The following is a 26,577-nucleotide window of genomic DNA, read 5'->3' on the forward strand; positions in this document are numbered from 1 at the left end:
GACGGCACTTAACAACAATAAGCAACCTAGCCCTGACCCCCAACAAACTCAGATCCCCTCAAAGCCTTGCTTTCCCTTTTGTTGCTGTTCAGTGCCGTGGAGTCGATTCCGACCCATAGCGACACTATAGGGTTTCCGAGGAGTGGCTGGTGTGCTTGAACCGCCCACCTTGTGGTCCAAACCGATTTCGCAGTCCAGCGCATAAGCCACAGCGCCACACTTTTTCTAGTGGGACTTCAGTCCCCAGACCGACGGTCCGTAAGCTCCCTCCAAGGCAAGGCCCCTCCACTAGTCCCAGCCGACTCCTAACCCTAGAGGCGGTGCTCTAGGAAGCTCAGTTTTCTCACCGTTCACTGTCAGTCTTGCTTCAGCAGCTCCGCCCCCGAGGCCCGAAGTCCCCGGCTCAGCCCGGCACACATAGTCACCTGCATCCTCCATCCCTACGGACCGAAGACGTAATGTGGACCCGAAGCTTAGCACCTGGGGCAGGAAAGAGGAGTCAGGGCGGGAGCTCTGGAAACGTCTCCAAGCACCCCAGCCTCTCACCAGGCTCCAGATTGGGCCTCACCTGCGCCTCCCCGCGGCGGGTCCAGGTCACCCGTGGGCGTGGGTTCCCACGCCAGGCACAGGTGAAGGAAGCGTCTTCCCCGACGTCCACGGAAGTGGGTTCCGGCTTTGCATGGAGAGTCGGCCCGACTGGAGGAAAGAGGGACGGGATCATGGCTCAGAAACACCACACAGAAAGGACCCAAGTCTAGGCTCCTGGCCCACAAAAATGTGCCCGCTAATCGTCCCACCCTCCCCACTTTCGCCCCTCCCCTCTCCCACTGTGGTCCTGACTTCCAACCTATTCCAAACTTACTTTGTCCTAGCTCCGCCCCCCATGCCTTCTCGGCCACGCCTGCTGCTGTCACTCCCCAACCCCCAGACCCTAACTCATTTCAGCCATCCCAGCTTTGGCCCCAGTCACCGCCCAATCCCCGGCTCACATAGCACATTTGGCGCGGTGCTGCGGTTGGCGCTACCCACAGCATTGCTGACCTCGCAGGACACAGGTTCTGTCAGCAACGAGGCATCTGCCACGACCTCCAACCTTGACCCACGAGCCCCAGGCACCGAGGAGCCCCCCTTTGCCCACCTGCAGAAGTAATGGGGCTGTTAGCGTTGTTCCTATACCCTCCTCAAGTCTGAACTCTGTAGTGGGGACAGGTGGGTCTCACCTGTAGCCGGTGACAGGAGGCTGGGCTGTGGCCTGGCACAGGAATGTGATCTTTTCTCCTTCCTGCACAGTTTGGGGTTCTGCGGACAGAGTCACCACTGGGGGGTCTGTGGATGTTAGGACAAAGGTCACCAAGGGCAAGGATGAGGAGGCCAGTCTTGAGCTCCTCCTCCCTCAGACTATGCGGAAGTCTGAACCTTCAGTTATATATTTCCCCAGGGACTCCAGTGTGCAGACCCCAGTCATCATCTGCTCTTTCAAACCTAGAAGTCTAGCGTCCTCCTCCCCAGGCCTCAGGTCCATAAACTTCTCCTTCAGACCCAGGCATCCAGGTCCCAGCCCCCTTCTTCCCCAGGGACCTCAGGCTTAGGGTCTAGCATCTGCTGTACTCACACTGTAAGCTCAGTGTGATAGCTGTGTCTCTCCCTGTAGGCAGGGCCTGGCTTCGGGCCCGACAGACCAAGGTGGCTCCATCATCTTGGCTGGAAGGGGTCAAGGATAAAGTGCTCTCCACTGACCCAGTGGCCCCATCCTTCAGCAGAGTCTGGAGGTAATGGATAATCATAGCTTCATCTACCCCTTATAGAATGCTTACTCTATGTTCAGCATTCTTTGAAGCACTTATAAATTTTCCATGACTGTAATCTTTATGCCACATCTTTCTCCCGAGGACAGACTGGAGGCTTCAAACCAACAGAGTGTTTAAACCACAGCACTACTGGTTGGTTGGTGATGTGCCGTGGAGTCGGTTCCGACTTATAGCGACCCTGTACAGGGTTTCTGAGGCTGTAAATCTTTATGGGAGCAGAAAGCCTCATCTTTCTCCCATGGAACCGCAGGTAGTTTCAAACTGCTGACCCTGAGGTTCGCAGCCCGATTCGTAACCACTACGCTACCAGAGCTCCTTACTGGACTACTAGGACTCCTTTGATAAATATTTCTTTTTTAATCTTCACAATTACTCATTAAGGTGTATATATATATAACTACCATTGTTTTCATTTTACAGATTAGGAAACTGAGGCACAGAGGTTAACTAACTGACTCAGCTAACCAGTGACTGAGCCAGGATTTGAACTCAGGCAGTCTAGCTTTAACCACACACCAAGGATCGTAACCCTTGAGCCCTGTCTTCCCATGCCTTTTTCTCTTCTGACTAAGCCTGAGGTCACAGTGGATCCCAGGTTCCTCTGAGTAGGCAAAGATTAGCTCAAGGACTTGGACCTAACCTGATGGAAGGTGACGCCATCCAGCTGGACCCCATCTCGGAACCATAGCAGTTCAGGTGTGGGGCGGGCATCCCCTTGGCTCCGACAGGTCAGATTCGCAAGCACCCCAACAACCAGAGACACAGCAGGGCCACCCAGCACCTGGGGAGCTTCTGGGGGCACTGGAGGGCAAATTAGGAATCAGCAGATGCAAGGCACAGAGACTCTCTGACCTTTCTGTTTCTAACGGACTACCCACTTCGACTCACTGGACACTGAAACTTCCAGGCAGTCTGAGTTCCCCAAGGACAAGTGGGATGAGTACTCACCTAATACATGCAACTGGGCCGGACGCGAGCGGAGGCCAGCTTGTGTTGCCTGACACTCGTACAGCGCCTCGTCCTCTAGCTCCACATGCCTGATGTGGAGGTTGTGCTGGCCACTGGCTGCACTCCCGGATATCCAGTATCGGGACCATCCTGGAGCCAGGCAAGAGGCAGTCACACCATGGTTCCGAGTTCCTAACCCCAAGTCTCTATTCCCATAGATCTCATACCAGAAAATGGACGCAGGCACCCCACAGAAAGCACATTGCTAAGAAGTGGGTGGTAAGTCCGGGGTGACTCTAACCCTTGCCCAGTCTAGAGTAACTGAAAACTTGGAGGTTGTAAAGCCAGAAAGGAAAGGATTGTTATCAATGGTGAGGAGGGAGGGAAAGGGTTATGACAAGGGAACGGAATAAAATGAGGACTTATAGAGAACTGGCAACGGACCTGCATAATGGCTACATGGGTATCTATTTTATAATTATATCACACAATTTCCATTTATCTTTTATACATTTATGTAATAGTTTTCATCAAAAACGTAAACATCCCCCCAAACCCTATGGCCCACCCCAAGGAAGAAGCTCAAAAAATCAGGACTTCCACATTTATTAATTTCTTGTTTTTTAAGTGGTCGAGTTGGTTCCGACCCATAGCAACTCTATATAGGGTTTCCGAGGAAGCTGGTGGGTTTGAACTGCTGACCTTTCAGTGAGCAGTCCAGTGCTTACCTTATAGCTCCACACAGTTGTTGTGGTTGTTAAGTGAGTGGAGTCGGTTCCCACTCTAAGCCACCCTTTATAGGGTTTCTGAGGAGCAGCCGGTGTGTTTGAACTGCCGACCTCGCAGTTGAAACCGACCTTGTGGTCCAGTGCTTACTCTACAGTGCCACATCAGGACTCCTAGCTCCACTCGAGCCCGGCAATCTCCCAAACTTGAATATGTCAAACTCAAGCCCAGCATTCCCACCTTGGAGCTCCTCCCAGAGTAGAGCAAACAACCCTACCTGGCAGGTCCCTTTCTCCTCCGAGAGCCAGTCCATCCTTAGTCCACTGAACCAGCCCCCAGTATGCGCCCAGAGCGCAGGGCAGCCGGGCTTCGCCCCCCTGCACCGCCACCAAGTCCTCGGGTTGTTGCAGGAAATGAGGCAACGGGTCTAGGAGGATGGGGGTACAGTAGAACCTAGTTAGAACACCCAAGCCCTCTCTCCTTCAAGACCCAGCAGTCTGTTCCCCAGATCTTCTATCTCCAGGGCCTAGAAGTTCCCCAAGACTCTCTTTCCTCCGACCTAGAAGCCCAGGTCCCCAGAATTCTCCTCCCTGAGACCCAGGAATCCGGGTCCCAAGTCTGTTCCTCCGTAGTAAATCCGGCAGCCTGCACACGGTCCTCTCCCCTTTCCATCTGCTCCCCTTTTGCGGTACCTGCACATCCTCTAAGGCAGAAGAGGAGGACAAGGAGGGCAGAGATCAGCATCCAGAGGGTGTATTCCCCAAGATCTGCGAGATTTGCTGTTTCCTTTCTCGAGAGCACACCTCTAACTACCCTGGCCCGGTACCCCTTCTTGGCTACTGGAGCCAGAAGCCTTCCAGTCCCTGTTCAGAACTTCTTGCAAGTCTGCTCATCCGCAGCCTCAGACTATTCTGAATAGTTTGCCAATTCCGCGCGCTCAGACTCCAAGCTACAGCTGCGAGGACCCGATGCCGCTCGCCCCTCCCAGGCCCGCCCCTTGGGAGACCCGCCCTTTTCCCTTGGACAAACTTCCGCGGCCAAAGCACGGATGAATGGGGTCGCTCTGGTTCCCACTCCCCGGCAGGCGGTCGCCCCAGTCCAAATGGGGTCTGGGAGCCGGAACACCTGAGTCGAAGGAGGGGGACCCTGCTGGGGCTGGACACCTGCGCCCTGCGGGGTACAGGGTGAGGAGGAGGGAGGATAGAGAGTGGAAGAAACTTGCTCAGCGTAGCTCCTGGAGGGACCACGCCGAGTGGAAACTGAGCCATAAATGGGAGTCTCCAGGGCCTAGCCAGTTTCCGCGCCCTGGGGAGGCGGGGCCAGGACCGGGGACTCTCTTGGGGCTGCGGGTCAGAACGAGGGCACTGTGGATCTTGAGGGACAACTGAGACCCCTAAAAAGAAGGAGTCCGATTCCCTCGCTTCAAAATTCCTCCATTAAAATATACCTCTGGCTGCCTTGTTCCCGCTGCAAACTATATAACAACCAAATCCCCAACTCATCCTTTCCCAGGACCCCGAAGTCTAGGACCACCCCTCTCCTCACTCTGCCGGGGCCTCTGGGCCTCAGTGGTCCGGTTGCTGGGCGACGGCTGGGAGGCGGCTGTGCCTGGGCTCTGGCGGGCAGAGAGGCTGGGAACAGCGCAGCTTGTCCTGACAGGTCCATGTAGCCCAGCTGAGGCGTTCCCACGCTACCAGCGGGTCTGTACGCTGCGCAGCTGGCCGGGCAGGTGGATAGGACCCGGAGCAACAGACGGACATGTTGCGGGTCTGGGGTCCTGGGTCTGACATTCCTGAACCTGTAGAGACTAAGAGTCCATATTCATGTTATTGGTTCAGATTCTGGAGACCATGAATGGCTAGAAATTGTCTTCTCAAAATTCTGCAGGACAGGGTGGGGGGTAGGGGGTGGGGGGGTGTTCAGATTTCTGCTGACAAGAAGTTATGGACCGAACTCTGGGTTGCTGAGGGTCTGGGAACTAAACTTCAAGGGCCCCTGCCTGCAGCATGATGCAGTTGGCAGAGGATGACAGGAAGTCAGAAAATCCGATCATAAGTCTTAGAATCAGTGGATTTAACTATCAATCTCTGTCCCAACCCCATACAGCCCAGGAAGATTTGAAAATCAACAGACAGTGAACATCTGTCCTAAATCCTGAGGGGCAGGGGTGCTGGGCTCGGGACTTGAACTCCTGAGTCTAGCAGGGATAGTCCTGGGAGCTCAGACCCCTAGGTCTGGAGCCCTAAATTCCTGGCTTCTGTGTTGGGGACTCTGCCTGGATTTGGAAATAGGTTGGGCTTAGGGCAGAGACACCTAAGTTTTAGGAAGGAAATCAGGTATTGAGGTTGTTTTTCCAAACACCTGAGATTGTTTCCTCTTCCTGGCCCTCTGGGGCCACAGACATGGAAAAATGGAGAGCCTGAAATCCCAGGAGCATCCAGAGAAGGAAAACAGCCACAGTAGAAGGTGGAAGGTTTGTGCTAATTAAAGGTCACAGCAACTGATAGCCTTATGCCCTGGCCCCCAGGAATACCACCTGGTGAGGGCCCCTTTGACCAACTCCCCAGCTCTGCATTTAGCCCAGTAGTCAGGAGGTATGGGAGGTAGTTGAGAAAGAGGATGTGGGAGGAGGACAAGAAGTTAATGGTGGAAAGGAAGACGAAGAGGAGCATCATATATGAGACTGTGGGGACTCAGACCAGATGTCTCGTCTTTTTCCTGGAGGAGGACCAGATTGGGGGGAAGGGAGTCATAGGGGAGAGAGATGAAAGTGAGTAACTGCTGTTCCCTCAGGAAACAAGCAGGTAGAAGCAGTTTATCCCATGTGAGTATGTATTTGCATACTGGAGTGGGGACAGTGGACCAACCAGTATATGGTTATAGAGTTTGAACCTGTGACAATCAGAAGGACTCAGAGACAGAGGAACAATCAGAAGAAAGGCACAGTGAAAGGTTGATGGGGAATAAGTATTTATGGAGCTCCTGGTGTGTGAAAGAGACAGAGTGGGAGGGGGTGGATAGAGATGAGGACTGAGACAGAAAAATCAAGACACACAGAGGTATAGATAGAGAAACATGCAAAGAAAATGAAATAACCAAAGATTGAAGAAGAAGAAATGTTGACCTTCTAATGAGGGTGGGAGGTGGAGACGCAGAAAGAGAAACAAATACTCTGAAACAGAAATAAGAGAGAAAGATAAAGCCAGATGGATAGAGGAAGAGAAGGACAGAGAAAGAAAGAAGAGACTGGGTTGAAATGGTGAGAAACAAAAACATGAACCAGAGCTTGGGTGCTGGCAGCCTAGGAGCCTGTCTTTCATCCCCAAACACACATCCTGTGCCCTCACACGTGTTGTTGTTGTTAGGTGCCATAGAGTCGGTACTGACTCATAGTGACCCTATGCACAGCAGAATGATCCTGGGCCAACCTCACTACTGTTGCCAAGCTTGAGTCCATTGATGCTGCCAATCCATCTCGGAGGTCTTCCTCTTTTTCTCTGACCTTCCACCTTGCCAAACATGATATCCTTCTCCAACGACTGGTCCCTGCTGACAATATGTCTGAAGTATGAGAGAAGAAGTTTGGCCACCCTGGCCTCCAAGGAACACTCTGGCTGCACTTCTTCCAAAATGGATCTATTGGTTCTTTTGGCAGCCCGTGGAACTTTCAATATTCTCCTCCAACACCATAACTCAAAAGCATCAATTCTTCTACGGTCTTCCTTATTCACTGTCCAGCTTTCGCATGCATATGAGGTTATTGAAAATACCATGGCTTGGGTCAGGCGCACCTTAGTCCTCAAGCTGACATCTTTGCTCTTCAACACTTTAAAACGGTCTTGTGCAGCAGATTTGCCTAATGCAATACATTGTTTGATTTCTTGACTGCTGCTTCCGTGAGTGTTGATAGTTGATCTAAGCAGAATGAAGTCCTTGACAACTTCAATCTTTTCTCTGTTGATAAGAATGTTGTTTATTGGTCCAGTGGTGAGAATTTTTGTTTTCTTTACATTGAGATGTAATCCATACCGAAGGCTGTGCTCTTTGATCTTCAACAGGGGGTGTGAACGTGACTTGTGGATTGTGATAGCATGTGTAGAGCATGTGAGTTTGAAAGTGTCTACCCTCACACTTAAACACTCTCAAATTCACATACTCTGCACATGTTATCACAACCCACAAGTCACTTTCACACCCCCTGACTCTCACACACGTGCTCACCTACTTGCTTGTACACACTGTCTCACATATGTACACACACACAGATGTCAGCACATTCTCATCATCTTTCATACAACTCCAGTGGAGATTCCTGATGTCACAGAAGGGGTTGATGTCTACTCAGGAAGGAAAGGGACCTGCCAAGGGCAAGGAAGATATAGGGAGTCCTATGTCCCACGCTGGGCCCAGCTCTTTGTTCCCCATGTTAAGCTAAGACAGCCCTGGTCTTCTGACCTGCCCAGCCCCCCACTCATAGCAAGCACCAGCCAGGCCCTTAGGTTCACAGGGGTTGGGGAGGCACCCAGGAATGTGTCTGGTATTTGCTGACAGGAGGGGATTTGATGTTCCAGCTGGGCTGGGAGGAGCCTGCAGGGTAAAGACAGGCGAGTTGGAGACTCATGAGAACACCCAGGGAAGCTGGCAGCATGAGAAGGGGCTCAACGGGCTAGGAGAACAGAGACTAGGGCTCAACTCAGCCTGCCTGAGGGGTTGTGGGTGGCAAGAGAAGACCAGGGGGTAGGGGTCAGGAAAGAAGAAATAGAAACAGAGAGAGACTGAAACTTAGGGACTTCATGAGAGAGAATCTTAGGGAGAGAGAGATTGACAGGAAGAAAGACAGAGAGAGAGAGAGACAGAGATAAAGACACATAGGGAGAAAGGAAAACAGAGAGAGAGAAAAAAAAGGAACAGATCTAGTGGACACAAAGAAACAGGCCACAGGAAGTGGGCAATGGACACTCTGGGGACCACAGGCAGAGGGCCTGGAACGGCATTCAGTGCTCTGAGAAGTTTCATCACTGCTGCCCTGCTCCTTACGGAGCTGTGGACCACAGGTGAGTAGGACCGTGACCTGTGACCCAGCACCAAGTGGCCTTCAATTTCCAGGCACGTTCCCCAGCCAGATCCCCTGTCCTCTCCTCCTGATCATCCTGTATTCTCAGGCCTGACCCAGCAGCAGATTCCAGCCTCAGTTCCCCGTGACTTTTGGGCCCTGCCTGAAAACCTGACAGTCGTGGAGGGGGCCACAGCTGAGCTGCGGTGTGGGGTCAGCGCCCCTGGCAGTACAGTTCAGTGGGCCAAAGATGGACTCCTTCTAGGCCCTGACCCTAGGATCCCCAGCTTCCCGCGGTACCGCCTGGAGGGGGACCCTGCTAGAGGTAAGGGAGCAGAGCTTGAGACCCTGAGCCACCAGTGGAGGCTCTGACTCTGACCTTGGGCCCTTCCCACAGGTGAATTCCACTTGCACATCACAGCATGCGACCTCAGTGATGATGCAGAATATGAGTGCCAGGTCGGTCGCTCAGAGACAGGCCCCGAACTCGTGTCTCCCAGAGTGGTCCTCTCCGTCTTAGGTATGGGTGAGAGACTCCCAGGACCCTAAAGTCCCAGCCCTCTTCCCACCCAAGACCCTGGATACAGTGCTCAGTTCATGAGCAACTGGACTCAAAGCCCAAATCCTCATGCTCTTCTCAGTGGTGATTGGCTCTTTCTCACCAGTGCCCCCCAAGGAGCTTCAGATGACCCCTGAGGCAGGGAGTTCAGTTACCTGGGTCGCTGGGCAGGAGTATGTGGTCAGCTGCGTGACTGGGGATGCAAAGCCAGCCCCTGACATCACCTTCCTCCAGAGTGAGTGCAGGGAAACAGTGGGCTCAGTATGAAGTAAGAGAAGAGCAGGGGAGGGGGCCAGGAAAGTTGCCTATGCCTTTTTTGAGGACCCAGATGATATACCATCCTTGAGATGGGGACCAGAAGGAGGGACACACTGAGGTTAGTGAGGGAACTAGTGGATGAGGTGGGCCTATGGGCTATCCAAGGAAAGGCATTCAGGAGACCACAGGCTGTCCAGCCTGGGACTCAGGGGATAGGTGGAACTGGGACAGAGATCTTAGTATTATCAATATAGAAATGGGAAATGCAGGGGATGGAGGTGCCCAGATGACCCAGCAAGGGAGTGAGGAAAGGGGTGGGCAGAGAGCTGGGAGCCTGCACTAACAACTCCAATATTCATGGTATGTGGTGGGCACAGAGCTGGGGCATCAGATCCTTTTCCTCTAAAGGAAGTAGGGAACTTCATGTCCACCCTGAAGAATTTTTGATTGGGTTCTCTAGGATCTCCCTTATGGGAAATCCAGTATCCCTCCAACTCTCTTGTTACTCCAAGGTGGACAGACAATTTCTGATATCTCTACTGATGTGAATGAGGGGTCTCAGGAGAAACTCTTCACTACAGAGGCCACAGCCAGGTATGGCAATTGGACACCCCTTCCAACCCAGGCCCCCAACTTCCCTATGAGAACCCCATATCCAGGTACTCAAACTTGGAAAGTTGCCTCACATATGAATAGCTGGGATTCAATTCTTCATCCTGACCCTCCAAAATTTATTCATAGCTTCCCCACTTATCAAAGTCTCAAGCACAAAGATTTTGGCCAGGTAGAGGTCTGTGGGAACCCCATTCTCTTTGTTCATCTTCCACATTTCTCCCATGGGAATGTCAGATCCCAGGGTAAGCCAGCATGGAGACTTAGACCAGGTGTGGGGACCTGGGGTCCCAACATCTGCACCCTGACTTCTCAAATTTTAGGTGATGAGTCTAACACCTGCACCACAATTTCCCACCCTAGGGTGACACCCCAGAGCTCGGACCATGGACAGTTACTGGTCTGCGAGGGGTCCAGCCCAGCTTTGGACAGCCCCATCAAAGTTTCAATCACCATGAATATTCTGTGTAAGTGGGGAATTGATCCAGTTGCGGGCACTGGGGAGACAGAGCAGAAATGGAGACCCAGAGAAGCACAGGGAATGTGGAAAATGCAGGCACTTGAAGAGATATGGAGGTTCAGAGGCAGTGTTTGGGGTGGATGGAGTCCCTGGGCTCAATGAATGATCACCCACACTTCAGTTCCCCCAGGACCCCCAGTCATTGAATGGCCAGGCCTGGATGAGGGACATGTACGAGCAGGACAGAACCTGGAGTTGCCATGTGTGGCTCAAGGAGGGAATCCACCAGCTACACTGCAGTGGCTGAAGGTGAGGACAGAGGCAGACATGGGGTTCAGGAGAGCAAGGGTTAGGAGCTAGTCCTAAACCAACCCATAGCTGTCCCTGTCTCCAGAATGGCCAGCCCATGTCCACAGCGTGGGGTACACAGCATGCCCAGGCCGTGGCTCGAAGTGTGCTGGTGATGACGGTACGGCCTGAGGACCAAGGAGCACGGCTCAGCTGTGAGGCCCACAACAGTGTGTCCACAGGGACCCAGGAACGTGGGCTCACATTGCAGGTCACCTGTGAGTCCTGACATGAGTCTATCTGTTTGTGACCTCCAAACCCTTGCTATCTGTCCCAGTCCCCTGTTTGTCTGGGCTGACCCATGAGGAATCCAGCTCAGTCCAGTGTATCTCCTCTGACCATCTGTCCCTGCAGTCCCCCCCAGTGCCATTGTCATCCTGGGATCGGTATCCCAGACTGAGAACAAGAACATGACACTCACCTGTATCAGCAAGTCTAGTCGCCCACGGGTTCTGCTGAGATGGTGGCTGGGCTGGAGACAGCTGTTGCCCACAGAAGAAACCGTCATGGATGTGAGGCGGGGCCAGGGTCCTGAGTCTGAGGAAGGAGGGCAGTGAGGGCACAACTCCTAAATCTAAGAGAACGGGTAGTGGACTGTGGGGGTGATGGACTGTGGGTGACTCCTGTCTCTGACAGAAGAGGCGGGAATGACTTTATGTGTCCCTGTTGGGGTCTGGGGTGGATCAAGGCCTCTGGTATGGTGGATGGAATACCCTAGTCCCCAAGTCTGAAGCTTGTTCCCTAGCAGGGCCTGCATGGTGGCCACATTTCCATGTCCAACTTGACGTTTCTGGCGCGAAGGGAGGATAATGGACTGACCCTCACATGTGAGGCCTTCAGTGAGGCCTTTACCAAAGAGACCTTCAAGAAGTCACTCACCCTGAATGTGAAATGTGAGGACTCAACCCTAGCCCCAGGATGCCCCAGGCTCCAACCAAAAGAGAAAAACCACCCTTCCTGGCTCTTTCCTAGATCCTGCTCAGAAGCTGTGGATTGAGGGACCCCTAGAAGGGCAGCGTCTCCGGGCTGGGACCCGGGTGAAACTGGTGTGTTTGGCCATTGGGGGAAACCCAGAACCCTCTCTCACCTGGTACAAGGTTGGTGCCAAGCAAAGGCTGTGGGGTGGTTAGTAATGTGGGGAGTGTAGGCCTGTTCTCTGCTTTACAGTCTCGGGAAATCTTGGGAAAGCCTGGAAACTCTGAGGTTTGGCAGACACAAAATAACACATGAATGAAATAGAATCCTAGGGGATTCTGGGAAAATTATGAGAATTCTAGAATGAAGCATGGAATTCTAGACTAAGATTGGGAATTCTAGAGAAAAGCAATGCATTCCATTAAAAAAATCAAAGGAAATTCTGGAATTCAGGTTAAATAGCAGGACTTCTAGGGAATGACTAAGAATTCCAAGATACAGGACACTGATACTCTGGGCAAAGATTAGAAATTCTGGGGAAAGATGAGACAAGTCATTCCACAGAACACTGATTATCCATTAATATTAAATAGCATTTTTGGAATTTGGGGCAAGAAAATGGAATTTCATTAAAATAAAGGAAATTGGGACAAGGTTCTGGGGGGAAATCTGAAAATTTAGACAGAAATTTATAGTAACGACAATGGAATTCCATATTAATTGGATGAATTCTGGGGAAATGTCAGTAATTTGCATTAGATTCTAATAAAAGACTAGGAGAACAAGAGAGAATTTTGGGGAAGGATTCTGAAATCTGTAGAAGAAAATGGGATTAAGGGACAGGTCAAAGGAATTCTGAGAACAGTTAAAAAAAGAAAATTCTACGGAAAGTAGAAATTCTAAGGAAAAGAATTTTAAAAAGAATAATAATAAGAAATTCTGGGTAAGGCTTGGGAATTCCCGGGAGTTTCCTGGTCCAGAGTATTCAGTAAATGTTTCCAACAGGAATGGATTTTGAGGAGTTGGTGAGTGGGACTGAGTGTGGACAGGAGAAACCAATTGCAGGATAGTCAGACTTCCTCTCTCATACTTGGGACATATTGTCAGGAGGGACCAGTCCCCTAGAGAAAAATACCATGATTGGTAAAGTGAATGGTTGGAGAAAAAGAAAACGACCCCCAGGGAAATAGATTAGCACAGGGGCAGTAGCAGTGGGCTCAGGAGTAGCAACCATTGTGAGATCGTGTCCAGGACCAGGCAGTGTTTCGTTCGGTTATGCATAGGGTAGCTATGAGCCCGCACCGACTCCATGTCACGTAACACCAAGTGAGCAGGATCAGACAGCCAAGTGGTGATGCAAGAAGGCAGGGTAGGGGGAGAGACTAGCGTGGCCTCCTCTATCCTTTTCTTTCCCAGCATAAAGGCCTTTCCTGGGCGGGCAGTGGCCAATCCAAGGGGGCGCGCATCAGGGCTGGTGGGGAGGGGCAGATCCGCGGACAGACTCGCAGTCATTCCTTCTCAGGACTCGCGCACAGTGACCGAGCCGCGGGCGCCGCAGGAGCCGAGGCGGGTGCAACTGGGAAGTCTGGAGAAATCGGGGAACACTTTCTCCCGTGAGCTGGTGCTGGTCACGGGGCCGTCGGACAATCAGGCTAAGTTCACATGCAAGGCGGGCCAGCTCAGCTCGTCCACGCAGCTCCTTGTGCAGTGTAAGGGCGCGAACAGCCGGGCCGGTGGGAGGGTTGGGTCAGGACCAGGGGTCCCGGAGGGGCGGGAGCTGGCAGCCCTCCTCTTCATCGCTGTGCCTCGCTTCCCCGATCGGCTCTCCAAGTTCCCCCAACGAATCTGACTATCCTGACCAACACGTCGGCGCTGCGTCCCGGGGACGTGGTCAATCTGACGTGCGTCAGTGTTAGCAGCAATCCTGCGGTCGACCTGTTGTGGGACAAGGAAGGGGAGAGGTGAGGGTGAGAGCAGCCCCGCCCCCCAGCTCTGGTTACACCCATTTCCCCGCCCTGCCCCGCCCCCCTCCAACCTACATACTATCCAGTATCCCACCCTCTTCTGGTTCTGGTCCCACCTGGATCCCACCGTTTGCTGGGTCCCCAGCCTAGAAGGCGTGACAGCGAATCCCCGGAGCGCGCCGTACAAAGGTTTTGCCGCGTCCAAGAGCATCCTTCTGCAAGTGTCGTCCCGAGACCACAGCCACCGCGTGACTTGCAGTGCCCATAGCGCCGAGCTGAGAGAAACCGTGAGCGCCTTCTACCGCCTCAACGTGCTGTGTACGTGCGCTGACCTGGTACCTCTCCACCTTCTTCTCCAACTAACCCTACACTATTCAAGTCCTCACTTTGGTACTGCCCTTTACCCCTGTTCTGACCTTTTCCTGATCTTGTTCCAGACTCCTGGCCTTGCACCAACTCCTGTTCTGCCTCGGTCCCAACCTCCGTCTTGCCTTTGCCCTTTGTCCTAACCACAGATCCCCATCCTAACCCCTGACTTTACCCTTGACTCTTCTTTCCATCTTTAAACCTGACCCTGACCCCTAACCCTTTCCTAACAGGATCCTGAACCTTACTCAGCTCAGCTCGGAATTTAACTGTCCTTTATTCCCTACCTAATTGTGAGCCCCTAATTGTGAACCTGTATTTTAACTCAAATCCATGCCTTAACCCGACCTTAACACCCATCTCGACTCCCTGGGGCGCCCCCTCCGCAGACCGTCCAGAGAGTCTGGGGGAACAGGTGCTCGTGGTGACCGCGATGGAGCAAGGCGAAGCCATCCTGCCCGTGTCCATATCTGCCAACCCCGCTCCCGAGGCCTTCAACTGGACTTTCCGCGGCTACCGCCTTAGCCCAGGTGCGCGGAGTGAGCATGGGGAAAGTTGCAGCCCTGGGGTTGGAGGGTCTAGCAGGCGTCTCACTCTGACATCCGCAGCTGGTGGCCCCAGGCATCGCATCCTGTCTGGCGGGGCTCTGCAGCTGTGGAATGTGACTCGCGCAGACGATGGTCTCTATCAACTGCACTGTCAGAACTCGGAGGGCACAGCTGAGGTGCTTGTGCGTCTGGATGTACACTGTGAGCTCCCCCTACCGTCCTCCTAAACTGGTGGGCTGTGGGACCCCTGACCACAAAGGAAAACTTGCCCGCCCAGGGAACCTTACCTACTATGGAGTCTCCTTTGTGTGAAAGTTGGGCTCATGGGCATGGGTATCCACCTGCTCTCAGGAACCCTGCCCCCTCTGGAAGCTCTGGTCCTGATGTAGCTACGCCCACTGTGGAATCCCTAGTAGACCCTAGTGCATCTCTCCCAGGCAAGGAGTCCACCTACATGGGATTTATTCCTAAAAGAAAGTCAAGTCCACTTGGGGAAGTCCCCAGCACAACTGAATTCTGGAAGTCCCTTGTGATTTGCTTAAGTGCCATGGAGGCACGGCAGAGGTTCGGGACAACTTCACCAATTCTGAGAGTTTTCCACGTGCTCCTGATCAAGGGGCAGACTGTCCGTACCTCCAACTTGCCTGGGCATCTCTAAGACACCTCTCCTTCCTGGGATCCTTTCCCACCATGACCTGACTGGATCCAAGTGACTTCCCCAAGTTCCTGCCTCTCCCCAGATGCTCCCATTATCCGTACCCTACATGATCCCACTGAGGTGGATGTTGGTGGTTCTGTGGAAATAGTCTGCACTGCTGATGCCAACCCCATCCTCCCAGGAATGTTCAGTTGGGAGAAGCTGGTGAGAACCCAGACTCTGGTGAATGGAAGTGGGAGCTGAGGCTGGGAGTGGGGGCCACATCTGTAAGAACCTGCATAATTATGTTTGGAGCATGCTCCAACAATAACTTTGTACAACTGCAGATGGGTGGGTGGATGAGTGGCTAGATAGTTCCGACGAATGCATAGGTATAGATGGGTGGGTGAACTAACTGGTGAATGGGTAAGTGAGTGGTTGGATGGAAAAATGGACACATGGACAAGTGGATGAATAGATAAAGGACTCTGAGAGAACTAAGTGGATAGATAGATTAGATGAGAGGGTAGATCAATGGATGGGTGGGTGGATCATCAGAGAAAAGATGTCTGTGGAAAGATGATGAATAGATCAATGGATGGATTCAGAAGACGGATGGATAGGTCAATGGAGAGATGAATAAATGGGTAGTAGGATGAATGGATGAACAAATGCATGTATTTATGGGTATATGTATAGGTGAATTGGTGTGGCATTGGACTGCAAGCTCAATTTGAACCACAAGGTAGGTGTTTCAAGCTCACCAGCTGCTCCTTGGAACCCCTATACAGGGTCACTATGAGTTGGAATCAACTCGAAAGCTCTTAACATAAGTGAATTAATGGGGTGGATGGGTGGAGAACTTCGATGGTGAATAGATGGGTGGATAGAAAGAAGACAAATGTTTGGATTAATGAATGAATGAGTGAACAGATGGAAGGGTGGATAGATGGTTCCAATCATTAATAGTTGGACAAATGGATGGGGGAGTACTTATCTGGATTGATAGATGAATGGATGGATCCCTGCTTGAATAGTTGGATAGATTACTGGATAGGTGGATGACAGGTGGAAGGTGGCATCACTAGCTCTGTGGAAAGCGATTGTGTCTGAAAGGGAGCCATACTGGACCCAATTCTGGAAATGCTGGCACTGGGGCCTGACTGTGAGGGTCCGTTCTTGAGTATTGGGGCCTCCAGGGAGAAGAGGACGAAGACCAGAGCCTGGACGACATTGAGGAAGTATCAAAGGGACCCACAGGGTGTCTGAAGATTCGTTCTGCCAAACTGACCCAGGCTGGTGCCTACCAGTGCATTGTGGACAATGGGGTGGCACCTCCAGCCCGAGGCCTGATCCGTCTTGTTGTCAGATGTGAGTAACCCCAAAACCCCGACTTCAAGATTGGTCACTGAACTTGAAACTCTCATATCCTTCCACATGCTTTGTTTTGACCCCTCCCAACCCATCCCAGTTGCCCCCCAGGTGGAGCACCCCACCACCCTAAGTAAGGTGGCTGCAGCTGGCGACAGCACCAGTTCTGCCACCCTCCACTGTCGTGCTCGAGGTGTCCCCAACATTGTCTTCACATGGACCAAAAATGGGGTTCCACTGGACCTCCAGGATCCCAGGTGAACCCAGACCCAGCCAGGCCCCTCTCTCCACTGGCCCCCAGCCCCCTGAGCTCCTGCCTCATCTCCTCTCCAGGTACACGGAGCACATATATCATCAGGGTGGCATCCACAGCAGCCTTCTGACCATCGCCAATGTATCTGCAGCCCAGGATTATGCCCTCTTCACATGCACAGCCACCAATGCCCTTGGCTCGGATCACACCAATATTCAACTTGTCAGCATCAGTACGGTGGGGAGGAAGTTGTGGGGGGTGTTATGGGATGCTCCCTGGGACAACCCCAAGTCCTTCGTTGGCCTCAGACTGGCAGGGTTTCTGAAACCTGAGGAGTGTTTTTGAATGAAGATGGAGCCACTATGGGGGTTGCTGTGAGTCGGTATTGACTTGAAGGCAGTGGGTGGATGTGGCAGTTAGTTGGAAAAGCCCCTAGGGAGTCTGAATCTTCAAGGCAACCCCAAACAAAAGAAAATGGCAACAAAATAGCAGAAAACAAACAAATACTTTTAAGAGTGTATTAGTCGAGATGCTTTTAGGCCAAAACTCCATATTAAAATGTCTGAAGAAAAAAGAAAAGAGAGCGAGAGAGAGTGGGGGTGGGGATTTATTGACTTAACTGCAAAGTAAATTTTTCAGGAGTCTCTGAATCTCAGCTCAGCCGTCATCAGCTCCATTTCTCAGCTCCGCTTTTTCTCTTTGTTGGCTTTATTTTCAACCCCTTCATAGTGAGTGGTATTTTATCATTTCTAGGGGAAATGATTTTTTCCCCCTTTACTAACAATGGCATGAAAATTCTAGAATTAAGTTTCATTGTCTCTGCTTGGGTCCCAGTCCTTCCTTGAACCAATCACGTGGTCAAGGGAAAGTAGTACTCTGATTGGCTGGGCCTGATTACGCTCACTAGTAGGAGTGAGTTCACCTCCCTCGGGAGCACTGGACCTGCGAATGTGGAACATGATTCGCCAGAGAAAATTTAGAATGCTATCGCCATAGTCTCTGGTAGCCTAGTAGTTACGAATTGACTTGCTAACCTCAAGATCAGCAGTTCGAAACTACCAGATGTTCCGTGGGAGAAAGTTGAGGCTTTGTGCTCCCATAAAGACAGCCTCGGTTGCTATGAGTCAGAACTGACTCCACGGTACATAACCACCCACCATCACCACAGGAAATGAGGGACTGGATGAATGGATGGGGGTGGGCACAATGAACAGATGTCCCCTACAAGAAATGTATATAGTCCTTGATGTGACGCTGTAGGATAAGCACTGGACTACAAGGTTGATATAAACCACAAGATCAGCAGTTCAAACTCATCAGCGGTTCCTTGGAAACACTATACAGGGTTGCTGTGAGTTGGAACCGACTGGAGGATGGCTCATACCAACAATAACAAGGAAAAATAGTTCTTAGGAAAAATCTGGGAAGAATCTCCCAGAATCCTTTTGCACTCTGACCACCTTTCCTTCTCCCATCCTTTTTCTCAAAGGCCGTCCTGATCCCCCATCAGGATTAAAGGTCGTGAGCATGACCCCAAACTCGGTGGGGCTGGAATGGAAGCCTGGCTTTGATGGGGGTTTGCCACAGAGGTTCCGAATCAGGTGGGTCCACGTTGAGGCAGGAAGAGGTGGCAGCTGACAGGGCTGGGGCCTGTCCCTGAACTGACTCACTTCCTATCATACAGATATGAGGCCCTGGAGACTCCGGGGTACCTCTACATGGATGTCCTACCATCCCAGGCCACTACCTTCACACTGACTGGGCTGCAGCCTTCTACACGTTACAAGATTTGGCTGCTGGCCAGTAATGCCTTGGGGGACAGTGAACTGACCATCAAGGGGACCCACCTCTCCATTTCTACTCCAGGTAGGAAGAGACAGTCTGGGGCAGATTGGAGAATTCTTCAGGGAATTTATGGGTTGGTATGCAGGAGCTCTGGTAGCATAGTGGTTACGAATTGGGCTGTGAACCACAAGGTCAGCAGTTCGAAACTACCAGCTGTTCTGCGGGAGAAAGATGAGGCTTTCTGCTCCAGTAAAGATTTACAGCCTCGGAAACCCTGTACAGGGTTGCTATGAGTCGGAACTGACTCCACGGCACATAACAACAACAACAACATGCAGGAGTCCTATATACCATAGGCTTCTGGTAGGACAAGCTCAGGACTGCAAGGTCGGTTTGAGTCACAAGGTCTGTGGTTCTAATTCACCAGTTGCTCCTCAGAAACCCTATGCTGGGTCGCTATGAGTCAGAACGGACTCAACAGTACTTAACAACAACATGCAGGAGTCCTGGTGTGGCGCTGTAGGCTAAGTGCAGGATCACAAGTTCCATTTGAACAACAAGGTCAGTGGTTCAAACTCACCAGCTGCTCCTTGGAAACCCTATACAGGATCGCTATGAGTTAGAACTAACTCGATGGCACTTAACAACAACATAGCTATATAGGAATCCTGGTGTGGCGCAGTAGGATTAAGCACAGAACCGCAAGGTCAATTTGAACCACAAAGCAGGCAGTTCAAACTCACCAGTTGCTCCTTGGAAACCCTATACTGGGCTGCTATGAGTCAGTACCAACTGGACGGCACACAACAACAACAACACATAAAGGTTGACTTAGAAAGTAGCTGGGTCAGGGCATTCTCACCCTCTGTTAACTTTGCCCCATGAAAGTCCCCCTTTTCTGTCTTCTCTTCCTGTACAGCAGCCGGTTTCCCCTGTAGAAGTGAGGACATTTTCCCTTACTTGTAATCTTCCCTTCCCTTTCCCCCCTCCCATTCTAGTCTTCTCTTTAATATGTTAGCATAAAGCTCACCTCCCTTGCTATAGAATCTATCCCTCTCTTAAGGAATTCTGAGAGTCCAAATTGTCTAATTTTGCTTTATTAACTATGCAAAGGCATGATAACAAACTATGTGTGGATTGTAACAACCTATGGATAACCTTGCAAAGAATGGGTATTCCAGAACACTTAATTGTATTCCAGAACACTTAATTGTATTCCAGAACACTTAATTGTATTCCAGAAGACTTAATTGTACACACATAGACTAAGAGGCAGTCACTCACAGAGAACAAGGGGATACTGAATGGTTTAAAATCAGGAAAGGTGTGCAGCAGGGTTGTCTTCCATCACCATACTTAAGTCAACTTGTATACCGTGCAAATAATCTGAGACACTGGATTATAAAGAAGAACGTGGAGGAAGAGTCATTCACAACCTGTGATATGTAGATGATACAACCTTGCTTGCCAGAAGGCAAAAGGACTTAAAATCCTGATGAAGATCAAAGACCACAACCTTCAATATGGATTGCACCTCAATGTAAAGAAATTAAAAACTCTCGTAACTAGACCAATAAATAACATCATGATAAATGGAGAAGAGATTGAAGCTGTCAAAGACTTCATTTTCCTTGGATCCACAATCAATCCTTATGGAAACAGCAGTCTAGAAATCAGATGACATAGTGCATTAGACAAACCTGATGCAGTGGCCCCTTTGAAGTGTTCAAGAGCAAAAGATGTCAGTTTCAGGACTAAAGTGCTCCTGACCCAAGCTATGGTATTGTTAATAGCCTCATATGCATGTGAGGAGTCCTGGTGTGGCGCTGTGGGCTAATGCGTCAGACTACAAAGTTGTTTGAACTGCAAGGTCGGTGGTTCAAGCTCACCAGCTGCTCCTTGGAAACCCTATACAGGGTTGCTATGGGTTAGAATTGACTCGACAGCACTTAACAACAACAACAATGCATGTGAAAGTTGAACAATGAATGTGAAAGACCGTAAAAAATCGATGCATCCTTGGTGTTGGTGAAGAATATTGAAAGTGCCATGGGTTTCCAGAAGAACAAACAAATCTGCCTTGGAAGAAGTACAATTTGAGTGTTCCTTAGAAGCAAAGATTCGTTTCTTGTCCATTGGACATATTAGAGGAATCAGTCACTGTAGAAGGACATCAAACTTGAAAAGTGGAGGGTCAGCAAAAAAGAGGAAGACCCCCAACGAGATGGATCAACACAGTGGCAGCAACAGTGGGCTCCAACATAGTAACAATTGTGAGGATGGCACCGGACTGAGAAGGTTTCATTCTATTGTGCATTGGTAGTTATGAGTCAGAACCAATTCAGCAGCACCTAACAACAGTGACATCTTATTGGTCAACCCAGAAAACTGGTAATGGGTTAAAAGGTCCATGCATGCCATAAAGTACTTAACAGTCATTAATTATTATAGATATTAGTTTTGTTAATATTAATGCCATTATTATTAGCAATTTCCAGCTCTCTTTAAAATATTCCTAGGCAACCATAAGCCAGTTTCCATGAGTCTCTCAGTGGACTGGAACACTTATGAAGAGGCTGAGAAATATTTAAGGCATAGCTCAGATGTCTTAGATAAATTCAAAACCTCTATGTCCTCTTCCCAGGCCTGGACCAGCCTTCTGGAGAACCTGAATACCAGCCTCCTACAGAGCAGCCTGCAGGTAAATACTAAGCCCACTCACTCATCCATGCTGAAGAATAGAGCCTTCTCATTTCTGGTCCTGCCTCCTGTGCCTTGGTTACATTCCCTTAAGACCTAACTCTGCTCCTGCTGGCCTTCGCTTGTATCCTAAGCTCTTCCTGTTGCTTGGATGTGACATTGTTTTTTTTCTGTTATTTTTGCTGCATATCAAATCATCCCAACATGGAGAGTTTGTAGCAACAAGTGTCTGTTATTTCTCATGATTCTATAAATCTGTCTGGACAGTTCTGTCCTGAGTTGGTTTGACTAATCTCTACAGTCAACTGCTCTCCTGACTGGGATTGGTAGTTTGGGATGGCCTCCTCAAATGTCTGGCAAGCACCTGGCTCTTGGTTGAGACATTGAAGCAACAGCATTAACTGGGCCACGTGTCTCTCATCAACCAGCACTACTGCCCAATGGCGTTTTCACATGGAAGTGGTCACACAGGGATTCCAAGACCAATAGGGGGCGAGTTCCACTGTGTAAGCACTTTTCAGGTTTCTGCTTCTGGCATGTTTGCTATTGCCTTATTGGCCAGACCTAGTATGAGAGGGAATTGCCAAAGAATGTGGGTACAGAGAGTGAGACTCTGACCGTTTTTACAAACAATCCCCTTCAGAGCCTGACAAGGAGGTTGCAAGTGACAGAAACTCAGCTGTTGTCAGCAATAAAAAGGATTATTTGACTCATAAAATTGAAAAATTCCAAGTGTGACTGGATTCAGGTGTTCAAAATTTTTCACCAGGGATCTGTTTCTCGGCCTCTCTTGGCTGTGCCTTCATCTCTGAGAGTTTCCTTCTCAGGTTCTTCCATCAAGAAGACAAAGACGTCCTCCCACATCTTGGTCCTACATGTTCTGGCAAAAAGTTCCATTTTGGGTCAAATGCCTACCTCTGAACAAATCTCTGCGGAAAGAGGGATGGGGTGTGTTTATTGGCCAGGTTGGATCACGTGTTCTTCATGGAATCTTGCTTGACTCATATAGAGAGTAGGGAGTAGCTGATTCCCCAAAGGACAACAAATGCTGCTAATAGAATATGGGAAATATTTACACAGAGACAATCAGTCTTGGTCTTTGAGATAGCGCAGAGAAGTAAGCCTGATATTGGCTGGAAAGGAAGTTTATCCAAAGAGGAAGTCATTTGAGATGAAGTCTAAAGGGGGAATAGAAGATTTCTTGTGACAAAAGGACACTTCAGCCATAGATAGTTGATGAGACTGAGACTTAGCATTATGGTTCTGGTAATAGCCAATGTTTTTGTGTGGGAGTGGAGATTCAGGTCGGTGGGTGAGGCTAGAAATGTTGGCAGAACCAGATCACAGACATTCTTGAATGCCTAGTTAAGGAACTGAAGCTCCCTCCAGAGTCCCTAGACATGGCGCAGACAGAGGTAGGATCTGTTGTTAATGGCTTGACTTGAAGAGGTGAAGATGGAGACCCCTGCTCACCTGCTTCCCTGACCTTGGAGGAGAATCTTTGCTTGGTCAGGGACAGACAGACTTTCCTAGAGAGGCCCTCTTAAGACCTAGGGCCAGTTGTTTTGTGCTCACTGAGGAGTACCTTTCTGCCCTCAGGACCCTCAGGGCTGCCTCTGCTGCCAGTGTTGTTTGCTGTTGGGAGTCTCCTGTTGCTTTCCAATGCCTCCTGTGTTGGGGGATTCCTCTGGAAACGGAGACGGAGACATCTTGCCAAGGGTGAGAAGAAGCCTTTCTAGGGCTTCTAGGATGGGGGCTTAAGGGTGATGAGAGTCCAAGGGGAGATGAAAGTTGAAGTCTCTCCATAGCCAGATGTCCAGGGGGTCTCTGACGCCTTCTCTTCTATTTTCTTCAGGCATCTCAGAGAAGACAGAAGCAGGGTAGGTAGGAATATTGTTCTGGAAAGTAAGTTCTGAGTGAGAAGGTTTGGAGGTAGAAGGGAACAGAGGGTTAACCCCCAAATGCCTTCCACACCTCCCTCCTGGCAGGTCGGAGGAGGACAGAGTCAAGAATGAATATGAGACGAGTCAGTTGAGTGGAGACCGGGACACTCAAAGCTCTATGGTGAGCAATGGTGGTCCCTCCAGCCACACCAACTGTGATGGAAAGTACACCACTAGCTTAAGGCGAATCATTTCATTTCCCTTTCCAGAAACCATGGGGTCAGAGGATGGAGAAAATTTTATCTGTTTGTTTGTTTTTTTCTTTGGGGGGTGTGTGACAGGTCAGCACATCAGATATAGAACCATATTATCACTCCATGAGGGACTTCAGCCCCCAGCTCCCCCCCATGCTGGAGGAAGTGCCTTATCGCCAAGGTGAGTCATGACTACATCCAGATTCCCCCACCCACAGAGACTAGACTGGGTGCACTGATAATCCCTACCTTCCACTCCAACTCCACGGTCCACAGGTTTTGAGGATGAAGATATGGTCTTTCCTGGACCCCTATATGATGAGGTGGAAAGACAGTATGCGCCATCTGGGACCCTTGGAGCCCTCTACGATGAAGTACAGATGGTGAGGAAACTTGCATTAGTAAAAGTCTTTCCTGGCCAGTGCTAGAGACTATATTGTAGCAATAATTGTGTTTCTGTAAGAAGCCCAGCTATGATCCAGTGATTGAAAGAAAATAGTCAATGTCTTCCTCTTGTAGCAATCAGAGGTGATGGGTTCTGCTGTCTGTTCTTATCGGAACTCAACTTCTTTCCATCACATTCGTCTGTCATTCCTTAGCATATTGTGCTAGTCTGTATAAATGGACCAGTCACTAGAGGTTTCAGCCACTGGGAAAGGGAAATAAAGAATATGGTGGTGGCACAACTCTGCCTTATAGTCCAAAAACCAAAACCAAATGAAAGCCATGAGCATCCAATAAGTTATGACTCATAGCGACCCTACAGCACAGAGTAGAACTGCCCCCATATGGTTTCCAAGGCCCCATCTTATCCCACAGAGCAACTGGTGGGTTTGAACCACCAACCTTTTGGTTATCAGCCAACAGCTTTAACAACTGTGCCACCAGGGTTTCTCCTTATGGTCCAGGGCCCATGCATGATGCACATGACTGCTGCTCACATTTCACTGGTGAGAATATGGCTACACCGAACTGAAAAGGAGACTGTAGTTTCGCTTGGCAGTTAAATTCTACTACTGTGGAAGAAGGAAAAGTCGTATTTCATTGAAAAAAGTATAGTCCTCTCCACTATACTGGTTAGACAGGCAGACAGACAGACAGACAGTCAGTCAGACAGACAGACAGACAGGCAGACAGACAGTCAGACAGACAGTCAGACAGACAGGCAGACAGTCAGACAGACAGTCAGACAGACAGACAGACAGTCAGACAGACAGTCAGACAGACAGACAGTCAGACAGACAGACAGACAGACAGACAGTCAGACAGACAAACAGACAGATAGATGAATAGATAGATAGATAATTGGCCTTCAGGCCCAGTTCCCCCTTAAAGTCCCTAGCAAGTTCAAGTTTGTATCCTACTAGTTTTGTTGTTGCTATCAGGTATTATGAAGTTGATTCTAATTGATGGAAACCCTACAACAAAATGAAACTCTGCTTGATCTTACACCAACTAGTCTCAGAATCCTTTTAAAAAAAAGAAAAGAGATTTTTCTTTTCCAGTAGCTCCAAAGTCCCAGGGTTGATACTTACTGGCCTACCTTAGGTTACATACTCACCACTGAACAAATCACTGAGACAGACAATGGAATATTCTAATTGGACAGGCCAGAATCAGTGCCAACCCATGGCACCAGGGACTAGATAGAACCAGCCGTAGTCAATCCTCTGGACAGAGTGGAGAAGGGACAGAAATCCCAGAGAGAGTACAGATGGAGGCTGGCCAGGCAGAAACAGCAGAACGATACTTTAACCAGCTAAGCCCCACTCATTACCCCACAGAAAGGGACTTTCTGTGTGGTCTTAGCTCTGGCACCTCTGGGCCAAAGGTTTCCCACTGTAACATGGAGAACACGCTCTTCACATCTAAACTCTCCACCAGCGTGGAACTTACATGCATAAAATGCTCTCTATGGTGCTGGACCATCTGTGCACAGATGGAAACGGTAAGCTCTTTCTGTAAAAGTCCAAATTGTATAAATATTCTGGACTTTGCAGGACATATGGTCTCACTCACAACTATTCAATTTTGTCATTGTAGTGTGAAAGCAGTTATAGACCATACATAAACAAACATACAAATGGCTATGTTTCAATAACATTTTATTTTGACACTGAAATGTTAATTTCATATCATCTTCATGTGTCACAACATATTCTTCTTTTGATTTAGTCCAACGATTTAAAAATGTAAAACAATTCTTAGTTTTCAGACAGTATTTTAAAAACAGGTGGAAAACTACATCTGAACTGTGGACCAATCTGCTCTAAAGTTTACCACTGTAAAACAACTGTTTTCTGTCAACACTAGGACAGGGTACCTCCCCAGTAAACGTTACCCTAACTGGTCTTTTTTTTTTTTTTTTGTCTTCTATTTTGATAAAGAATATTTTTAAAAATTCATTGGACTTACAGAGTCATAACTTACATGCCATAGTTCCCATATCTAATATGGGCTTTTGATGATTCTACCATATTTCTGACATTTGATCTTTTTCTTGAGAAACAGATGGTATTTATAAATGATATGATAGGATACCTTGAACTTGCTTCAAAATCATCCAATTAATTAGCAGGGGGAAATGGAAGAAGATAGACATGTAAGTAAATTGAGACTTGCTGCTCTTGTTAAGTACTGCCCTGTCGGTTCTGACTCATAGCAACCCTGTACAGGGTTTTCCAAGGAGCAGCTGGTGAGTTTGAACCTCCAACCTTAATATTAGCAACCCAGTGCTTATCCTACAGTGTCACACTAGGACTCCATAATAGCAAGACTGGTCAGGGGTTATTACTATTAATTTTAGGTGATCAGTTATGGAGATCATGATCCAAGTTCAGTAGAATCATGGTCATCTGTATATGTTGGGAATTTTCCATAATTAAAATTTAAAATGTTTTTTCCTCTGGGGTGTTGAGCAGGGGTATGTGTCCCCTAGATCTAGAGTGATGACCCTGAGGACATTTTGCCATGGCTTTAACTACATGTTTTACCTAGGACCCCTATGACCACCGTTGGCCTGAGTACATGTATGAGGATCCAAGAGGAATCTATGATCAAGTGCCAGGAGATGTGAACACCACGGAACCGGATTCTCTGCCCTTTGAACTGCGGGGACATCTGGTGTGA

At 49.6% G+C, this 26,577-nt stretch overlaps 2 protein-coding genes across 2 annotated transcripts in view; one reads left to right on the plus strand and one right to left on the minus strand.

Annotated features, from left to right (window-relative positions):
- KIRREL2 (kin of IRRE like 2 (Drosophila)) overlaps window positions 1–4,226 on the minus strand; it is an 8,527-nt gene extending 4,301 nt beyond the window's left edge. The window contains exons 1-9 of the mRNA XM_006867409.1: window positions 4,175–4,226; window positions 3,760–3,909; window positions 2,757–2,906; window positions 2,449–2,609; window positions 1,613–1,763; window positions 1,221–1,326; window positions 990–1,138; window positions 569–696; window positions 355–480 (exon numbers count right to left, since the gene is read on the minus strand). Coding sequence (XP_006867471.1) covers window positions 355–480; window positions 569–696; window positions 990–1,138; window positions 1,221–1,326; window positions 1,613–1,763; window positions 2,449–2,609; window positions 2,757–2,906; window positions 3,760–3,909; window positions 4,175–4,226 — 1,173 coding nt within the window. The remainder of the gene's footprint in view (window positions 1–354; window positions 481–568; window positions 697–989; window positions 1,139–1,220; window positions 1,327–1,612; window positions 1,764–2,448; window positions 2,610–2,756; window positions 2,907–3,759; window positions 3,910–4,174) is intronic.
- Window positions 4,227–5,884: 1,658 nt separating this feature from the next.
- Window positions 5,885–26,577, plus strand: NPHS1 (nephrosis 1, congenital, Finnish type (nephrin)). The gene is given in 29 exon segments (XM_006867347.1): window positions 5,885–5,948; window positions 8,645–8,860; window positions 8,933–9,055; window positions 9,201–9,329; window positions 9,865–9,946; window positions 10,328–10,431; window positions 10,606–10,733; window positions 10,819–10,990; window positions 11,127–11,284; window positions 11,521–11,665; window positions 11,745–11,869; window positions 13,210–13,396; window positions 13,519–13,648; window positions 13,797–13,969; window positions 14,407–14,547; window positions 14,626–14,766; window positions 15,306–15,427; window positions 16,402–16,573; window positions 16,674–16,830; window positions 16,907–17,058; window positions 18,316–18,427; window positions 18,511–18,692; window positions 21,256–21,312; window positions 22,911–23,030; window positions 23,167–23,191; window positions 23,300–23,375; window positions 23,536–23,636; window positions 23,723–23,831; window positions 26,446–26,577. Coding segments are annotated over 29 exon segments (3,735 nt in total).

The sequence above is a fragment of the Chrysochloris asiatica genome, unplaced genomic scaffold (genome assembly GCF_000296735.1).
Source record: "Chrysochloris asiatica unplaced genomic scaffold, ChrAsi1.0 scaffold00104, whole genome shotgun sequence".
Classification (NCBI taxonomy): domain Eukaryota; kingdom Metazoa; phylum Chordata; class Mammalia; order Afrosoricida; family Chrysochloridae; genus Chrysochloris; species Chrysochloris asiatica.